General features: G+C 40.5%; 1 protein-coding gene across 1 annotated transcript; it reads right to left on the bottom strand.

Annotated features, from left to right (window-relative positions):
• Window positions 1–2,758: 2,758 nt before the first annotated feature.
• On the bottom strand, window positions 2,759–8,214 carry pnkd (PNKD metallo-beta-lactamase domain containing). The gene is made up of 9 exons (XM_035675988.1): window positions 8,040–8,214; window positions 7,394–7,509; window positions 7,152–7,264; window positions 6,771–6,829; window positions 6,376–6,468; window positions 5,706–5,869; window positions 4,221–4,307; window positions 3,939–4,054; window positions 2,759–3,185 (listed from the first exon to the last, which is right to left on the bottom strand). The coding sequence occupies exons 1-9, from the start codon at window positions 8,201–8,203 to the stop codon at window positions 3,012–3,014; spliced, it is 1,086 nt and encodes a 361-aa protein (XP_035531881.1). The 5' UTR covers window positions 8,204–8,214; the 3' UTR covers window positions 2,759–3,011.
• Window positions 8,215–8,463: the final 249 nt, after the last annotated feature.

Raw genomic sequence — 8,463 nt, 5'->3', positions numbered from 1 at the left:
GAGTAACTCACAAAAGTTTGTTCTCTACCTGATTTATGTACCATTCAGTCTATACTGAGATCAAGCTTTGGTTTTGAACATAAAGGAATAATGGTTGTCCTATTAAGAGTGAGGTCGGGCAATGCCTGTTGCAAACACGTTTTGTTATACTGGGTGAAATGGGTCCTCTGGTTGTCAGAAGGAATCTATTCGTTAGTGTCTTCAGAAAAAAAGAACGGAGAAAATCAGAGCTCTCTGTCAGGCTGCAGGCTGTTCGACCAATCCGTGCCCTTCGGTGCGAAGAGCAGTTCTGCAGCCCCGGCCCCCCTCTGTCCCTGCCTGCTGCACGGTGCACATGTAGCTGTTGCGGAAACAAACAGCACAGTTCTCTGCAGAACGCCAGAATTACAGAACGACAGGTTTCATGCTAAATTCTGGAGCAATAACTGAGAAAGTACGCTTCACGGTACTTGTAACGGCTTGCCCCGAGAAAAAGAGGATGAAATTCTTCTTGGACAGTGTTATTTATTTTGCTTTGGGATGATTTTTGTTATTTCATGAATATGTAACTTTTCCCAACGGAGCTACGTTTGTAGCTTGTATTAGCGTAATGCTAACGTTAGCTCTCCTCTCCTCTCCTTCTGCGCTTCATTTCGCTGGTGTGCGCTGCCAGTTTGTTGGGGCCGTGGTTGACGACACACTGACGGGAGGGGAGGAGAGGGGTGGAAACCATGAGCCAATCAAGGAGGCAGGAGGCGGTGCTATTTTCAAACCTGCTAGCTCTCTCGCTAGCTTTCCAAGATTACCAACCCCGCTTTAAAACGGTTGTTTTCACCACATTCAAAATAAGTTTATTACGTTTATCCAGTCTACTATAGCTTAGAATCCAAATCTAGAGTTGTTTTTAATCACTTATTGTTATTCCTAGGTTTTCTCAGTCCTGCAGCTGACAGAGAGCTCTGATTTTCTCCGTTCTTTTTTCTGAAGACATAACGAATTGATTCCTCTGACAACAGAGGGACCATTTCACCCAGTATAACAAAACGTGCTTCTGAACAGGATTGCCGACCCTACCTTTAATAGGAACAAATTATTCTTTATGTTCAAAACCAAAGCTTGATCTCAGTATAGATGACATGTTAATAAATCAGGTAGAAGAAACCAAACTTTTGTGAGTTATCATAGATAATAAATTATTATGGGACAAACACATACAGGAAGTAGTAAGTAAAATGGGAAACATTTTGTCTGTAATTAAAAAGGTCCAAGATATTTGACACAAAAAACAAGTAACTCAAGCTTGTTTTGTCTCACCTGGATTATTGCTCAGTAGTTTGCTCCTATACTTCACTGGGTAATATCAGAATAAAGTTGCACATGTAGCTCTTTCTTGTGGGATGAGAACAAATGTTTCTAGAATACATGAATGTCTTTCAGTTTGAAGTGAAAAATAGTCTACTGTATTTGCTGATGGTTTTTATTAATGTCATAACAACAGAATCCATTTATGTTTTACAAAAGACTGTTCTTAAGCACGGATACACACAAGACATGCTGCTAGAGGTTGTTTTACTTTACCAAAATCTAAAACCACAACCAATCACCCATATGAATGTCACTGAACTACTAAAAAGCTACCGCAAAATGTAGTAAAACTGCTAGCTTAATTTCATGTAATTTACTAATCAAGTTTGGTTTTGCAAATTAAAATTCAGCTAGCCAAGGCGAATTAATAATTTATCTTGGAGAAACAATACAAAAACTAAAATAAAAATAATTATGTTCCTTTTATGGCCCAAAATTGTTTGTAGTTTCAATAGTTAACTACACAAAAATAAAAATGGCAAAAAAGAGTAAACACACTAAACATGTATTTCATTACTCCCCAACACTGCAAGTAACTATAGCAGTCTCTGAGATAAATGTAGTGGCATAAAAAAACTCTGTATTGGAATAGAAGCATTAAATCACACAATGTAAAAAATATTAAGTAGAAGAAAATCCTAAAATTGTACACAACTGTAAATGTATTAAATATGAGTCCAACACTGGTTTGAATGGAATTGCATTGTTTCCTGACATGACATTTTTATGAAGTTTTGTTTGTCGCCTTTATTTGTACTCCATCCATTGGCACAGACATTTACTCTCAATTCCACACACACCCAATTTCTGATATATAGATATTGTATTATAGTGTGGAAAAATAAGCAGAGCTGTTCATATCTTTATTAGCAGCCAGAAGGAAGAGGTGCCGAGAGAGAGTCATAGTACAAGCCTTTTAACAGAGGAGTTATTTATGTGAAAGAGGACAGAGTGGAGGAGGAAGATGAGATTAATTCCATAGAAGGGTGATAAGAGGAGATGGGTTTTATAATATCATGTTGTTTATGAGTGTGATGTAAATTTGTGCTTACCTGGGTGTGTGTATGTGCATTAAAGTGCCAGGCATGACACGGTACTGCTGCTACTGGGTGGGCTACAGTGTGCAGGCATCAATCAGTGGGCCCCATACCCTCACCAGCATTGCCCTCCTATTACTTTCCAAGTATTTTTAATATTTTGTCTGCCACCACAATAAAATTAGCTTTAAATATGCAATGCAGTACAGTAAAACCAATTACTATAGAGCTATAAAGAAGAGGGGTGCCCCCGCAGCTCACCTGGTAGACTAAGGCTGAGTTTGATCCCAGCCTGTGGCCCCTTGCTGCATGTCATCACCTCTTTCCCACTATTGCCTGTCTATCTTCAGCTGTCTCTATCAAATAAAAGTGTAGTAGTAGTAGTAGTAGTAGTAGTAGTAGTAGTAATAATGACATTGAGACTATGTTCCTAGTGGTCTCTGGTACAAGTTAATAAAGAAGGAAAAAAAATTACTTAATGCCTCTTAAAATTTCCAGTTTCTTTGAACAGATTTAGTCTTTTACACAGTACCTCAGAGCTCGGCTCATCGTTAATTTACAGCTGCAGATCGCTACTTTTCGTACTGTTTGCCGGTGTTTAGCTAACGTCTCTTTTTAGTGTTCCCAGTACTATCTCCTGTTGTAGAGGTCTTTGCGTTTCCGTAGTTCCTCCAGCACCCGGGCCCTAAACTGGGTCCAGTCTTCATCCTGGAACTGCTGGAGGCCCAGGGCCAGATGGAGCTCCGCAGTGTGGCTGCGCAGGAAAGGATTGTACTTCCTCTCTTCTCCGATAGTGGAGGGACTCTGAAAATGAAGAGCATGTCAAAAAGCAGCCCTCTTCAAATTTCATGTGCATAAGTCTCTCTCTAGTGGCCACAATGATTCACATGACATTCTTTCATTTGCAGAAGACAGTTGTGGAGAACAAGTGAAGTTTCCTGCCAACTTGAACCAGCACAGCTTATTAAACCTAGTATCACTTATTTTTGGTGCATCAGTTTACACAACTTTCTTACAATAGTTAATCTTTTAGATAGCACAGCTAAAAGCAAAACTTTCTTTGTTGTCTGTATGCATGTTTTTTTCTTTACTCTACCTCTGATCTGCCAATTCAAAAACAACCCAAGAGCTCAAAATCCTTCAAACTATTTCTAAAGGAATCAGACCAGCCATATTTCATGTATCAAGCACGCACACAATACAGAAAAAACAATGTAGTCAATCACTGAAGGAGTTGTAGGTTAGAAAGTTCAGCAGGGTGCAAATGTGTGAAACTGCCTCTAGTGCCATGCTGTACAGATGGCAGATAAAAACTCGATAGGCATTTCTCTTAACAGTGGACCTTTGCTCCACTGCAGACTGTATCAGTCATGAGAGTCGATTCCCAGAACCTGAAGAGGAGGAAGCAAGAGGAGAGCACACACACACACACACACACACACACACACACACACTGTGGGCAGGTGATAAGCCCTTCTTCCCAGGTGCTGGGAATCATGAATCCTTTCTGGGATGGCATGCTAGAGAGGCATAACAATGGTGATGCATCATTCTTACTGTGCACAGCTTCTGGCCTCGCTGCTGCAGCACCCACTGATATTTGCTTTCCCTGGCAGCGTTGCGTGGCTCAACCTCAGCAGCGAACAGCAGGTTGTCCTCTGCATACTCATGACCTGAGGGATAGCCAAGTCGACACAAAAATAAAATAATCATGCCCACACGCAGAACCACACAAGCCTTTTTAAGGCTTTGACTGTATATGAGTGCATTGGAGCTACAGCATGTGTGTTAAGTCCACATCACACAAACACAGTGTCACAACTGAGAAGATTTTCCTACCAGGCCATAACAGAGTATCGTCACTTAAGGAGGCAACTGTGTCCAGAGATGACAGCATTGTTGTGGAATTGCCTTCAAACATCCTTCCTGAAAACATCAAAAACTGGTTGGACTCAAATCAAACAGCTGAAAACAGGTTTCTCAAAGTTTAAGAAGAAAGCATTGTATCTGCAATTAGAAGGCCAGACTTCCTGTTTTACACAGTGATCAACTGTGTAACACAACTAATGTCTTATTGATTATAGGTCATGGAGGTTATTACTCCATACTGTAAATGGTAAGTAAAAGGAAAGGCATAACAGGAAATGCATGTGTTTAGTGAAGCTGGTTGTATGCTACTGTACTACTAACTCTGCTCTGCAATACACTTATTCATTGGAATAATTTTGTACTTTTTATAGTGTCTCTACTGCACAATTTCCGTAATTTAATTCCTTATAGCCTCCAGGCAACAGGGAAGTAAAATCAATACCCATTTAAGTAACAATTAGATTAAAAAACAAACAAAAAAAATGGTACGTATTCAACATTAGCCATGCAATAAGGAAATAAACAGCGCCTTGCATATTTTTAATAACAAACACTTACACATACATTACATTACATAATTTGCATGCTAGGGTGAAATACACATAGTAGAAGTTTTCAATAGAAACGACTTGACTACTAAACATGCTTAACTTGAGTGCATGTGGAGGGGCCAATCGAACACAGAGCATCGAGTAGGCATATGAGCCGACGTTCTAAACAGATATGATTTGTAGAGAATAGTTGGTCTGGAAGTCTAAGGTTTAGGTTCCACCAGGTATCTGAAAAGATATGATTCTCCCATAAAAATAACAAATAGTACAGATAGGTAATGGGCTCTCTACCTTTGCGTTCACTGCCCCCTGATTTTCTGGTTGAAACGATGATGTGTGTTGCTAAAAACATCATTCTACATTATAACCTGTTTCATCTCATATTTAAGTTACATCTACTTCTGTGTGGGTAGATCTCTGCATAAAATGGCCAGTGTGTAGGATTCAGTGGCATCTAGCGGTGAAGTTGTAGACTGCAACCATCTGAATACAGCTCAGCCTTCCAAGCATGTGGCAGAAACTACGGTGGCCGTTCTGGGTCATTATAGAAACATGGCGGTCCAACATTGGGGACTACACACAAGAAGACTATATTCTTATTTTCAGGTGATTATACACTAATGAAAACCTACCTATGACTATCATATTCCATTTCTGCCAATAGATCCTTTAATATTTCTCTTTTCACTGACTTAAAAACATTATATTGCCAATATAGCTCAGCATTCTCTTCTTACAGTGACTCCGTGGCCCATTAGGGGTTACAAAGACTCACATTATGTGTAGAATAACCCCACATCAAACAGAAACCACAAAAGTTTCTGTTCTCTATGTTCTCTATGTTCTGCTTTCCTTGTCACTTCTATATGACTATTTCTATGGGTCCCTTTCTCTTGTAACTCACCACATCCTGAGAGGAACACCAGGTCACCGGAGAAGAGGCTGGAGGGGGTGCCGACTGTCCGGCCATCGAGGAGGTAGATCATGTGGCCCACTGTGTGTCCAGGGGTGAAGAGGGCCTTAAAGTGCATACAGCCAACTGTCACTGAGTCCTTGTGCGAGAGAGGGCTGTAAAAGACAGACAAAAAATACAATTACTGTAAGGAGAATGTGTAGTGTTTATTTAATGTGTTACACAATCAAATCAAAGGAAACCTGAAAATGTATGGACAATGCAGCAGCTCTGATGTAACTCTCCTACCAAACCATTGGACAATCAGGCAAGCAGAGCCAATTGATTTATTATGAACAGTGTAAATATGCAGTATGTACAGGTTCTCTAGCCCTTCTTTGAAATCGCTTTGGTGTTTAAATGCACTTGGTCAAATCAATCACTGTCATTGCGTAAAATACACTTTAGTCCAGTGTTTTGGGTGTTGTCGAGCTGAAGATGACCTCCATTCTTGGGCCACAAGCCCCTCCCCCAGACATAACGGAACAGTTTATCATACCATGATAATTTACTGTGAAGTCAGCTGCTACGAGTGCTGATAGAGGGAACAAGACAGGGCTCAGTACAGTCATACTGATTCTGTTGGAAAGCAGTGTGCTATATTGTGTAAGCAGGGACTTACTGCGTGAGGCCAGGAATGTTATCAGCTGCATTTCCATAAACTCTGCAGGAGCTGTGAAGCCTTTTCAGCCCTTTGTTTCCCCCACTGTGATCCCTGCACATGGAACAGAAAGCAGAGGCCTGCCAGTATTGTGGACGCATTCAAAAACGGTGTATTTGTTTTGGCCTTCAATCTACATTAAGCCTTTTAAAACATGAGAGAATGTATAAGATAATCAGATACATGTCATGTTAAAAATTACTGTGGGTGTTTCCCTCAGATTAGATATTTAGAATTTGTAATCTGTCACACTTGGGATATTTATCCCCATCCTCTCATGTTTTTTTTATGTATAAAACCTTAAAAACAAACCACACATTTAAGTAATATGTATGTATAAAAACTATATAACTCACCAATGCTTGTGTGTACAGAGTATTGCTTCTAACGTCACTCCCTCTTCCTCAAGGACTGCCTAAAAAAATTACAAGCGCTGTTAAAACCTTTATCGCCATATAAAACAACTCTTGAGCAGCATTTTATTCAAAAGCCCATCAAGCTGCAAAATACCTCCAGACTGTTGACACAGTATGGAACTTACTTGAGCTTGTAACGGACGCTGCTGAGAATGCACTTACACAACTAAGCTCATTCACTGCAATCACAGCTATTGACAATCAAAAGCTATAGCCGTAGTGAACAGAAAGGGTCATTTTCTGCATGGTAACATTGATCCGAAAGCCCCCTTTAATTGGTATCTATACATCATGCACACAACTGACGGTGGAGGCATTCACCTGGACTGTCTGAGGGTCTGCAGGGTCTACGACTACTGCGACACTGGAGGCTGTGTCAATCACAAGGTAGCTGTAGTTGTCAGACAGCACCGAGATGGGAATTATTTTGATACCTGTGGGCAGACAAAGATATCAGAAATAGAAAAAGGTATGCACAACATACGACGCCGTGGCATCGCCCCACAGTAACCAGCATATGAGCACCAGTGTATGACGATGGCAAACAGTAAAATCCAGCATACCATTGAACTCCATGGGCTGAGCTGTGGAGTGTCCAGCGGGGTAATGTTCTCGGGCTTTCCTCATTTGCCTCTTGTAGTACATGTAGCCAAGCCTGGTCCTCGTGTAGAGCGTGTACCTGGGGAACAGTCCAGACAAGGGGATAGGAAACACTGTGTCCGGCAGTAAAGGGGTTGATGATGCTAACCACACTATGTTGTCAAAAGACTACTTCAAGTGAGATATGTAATAAACTTAGCGTGGCCAAAGTTCTACCAAGATATAGCTACATTCATTCATTTAAAATACTACTTTTTTTTTTCTCCTATTTGGTAAAATTGTGTTCCAGGATGCAGCATTCATTATGAGACAGTTTCACCATCTATAAGTAGAAGTTGTTTGACAAAAAAAAAAGACCAGGTGCTCTTTAAAATGTAAGTTTTTGGCTCGAATAAATATGCCGAATAAAGCAGTGAACAGTAAGGTTGAAGACCACAATTTCTGGTGCTTGTATTTGTGGTTTAATGGCAAAGCAATATCAAATTGCAACATATTTGTGGGAGGGCCTCTCCTAATAACAGCGGCTAGATGTTGCTGAGCTACGCTAATGAGAATTACTACGATGACAAAAACATTGTGTGTCATTCAGGAAGGCCATGTTGTACTCACGCGATTCGGAACAACGGCCTCTCCGTGCGGGCCATTGCTTTGCTCAGCAGTTTCCTCCCAAACACTTGTCCTGTTCGCCTGTAGCGAACACATAAACAGAAGAAACACAGCAAAGATGCGGTGGCAACCAGCGTCCAGTCCACGGTCCATCCAGGAAGCGCCATAGCCTCCGAGCACGACGTAATGACGTGTCAAGCGACACGCCGATGCCGGAAGCGAGGAGATACATTTATTTATTTATTTATTTATTTATTTATCTATCTATTTAAGCTGCTGTTTTAGAAACTGTGTGTGTTTAATGATCGGCTCCTGATCGGGGAACTGTAAATTGAAAAAAAATACTTAATGTTAAAAACATTTCAAAACATTTTAAATCTATATTTTATCTCTATCACATTTAAGTCCAGTGCGATGTTGCTTCAAG

Source organism: Morone saxatilis, unplaced genomic scaffold, assembly GCF_004916995.1.
Source record: "Morone saxatilis isolate NCDOM2014 unplaced genomic scaffold, NCSU_SB_2.0 Contig5, whole genome shotgun sequence".
Taxonomy (NCBI): Eukaryota; Metazoa; Chordata; class Actinopteri; family Moronidae; genus Morone; species Morone saxatilis.
The sequence above is the reverse complement of the archived record's forward strand: the minus strand, read 5'-3'. Positions and strand labels throughout refer to the sequence as shown.

What these genes read in the sequence shown, in the direction of transcription:
- pnkd (XM_035675988.1), bottom strand. Translation starts at nt 8,203, where the DNA reads ATGGCGCTTCCTGGATGGACCGTGGACTGGACGCTGGTTGCCACCGCA. An exon ending in AGGCCGTTGTTCCGAATCGC is followed by an intron (nt 7,510 to 8,039) that starts GTGAGTACAACA and finishes ACTGTTCCCCAG; the next exon opens with GTACACGCTCTACACGAGGA. An exon ending in CGATACTCTGTTATGGCCTG is followed by an intron (nt 4,055 to 4,220) that starts GTAGGAAAATCT and finishes GCTATCCCTCAG; the next exon opens with GTCATGAGTATGCAGAGGAC.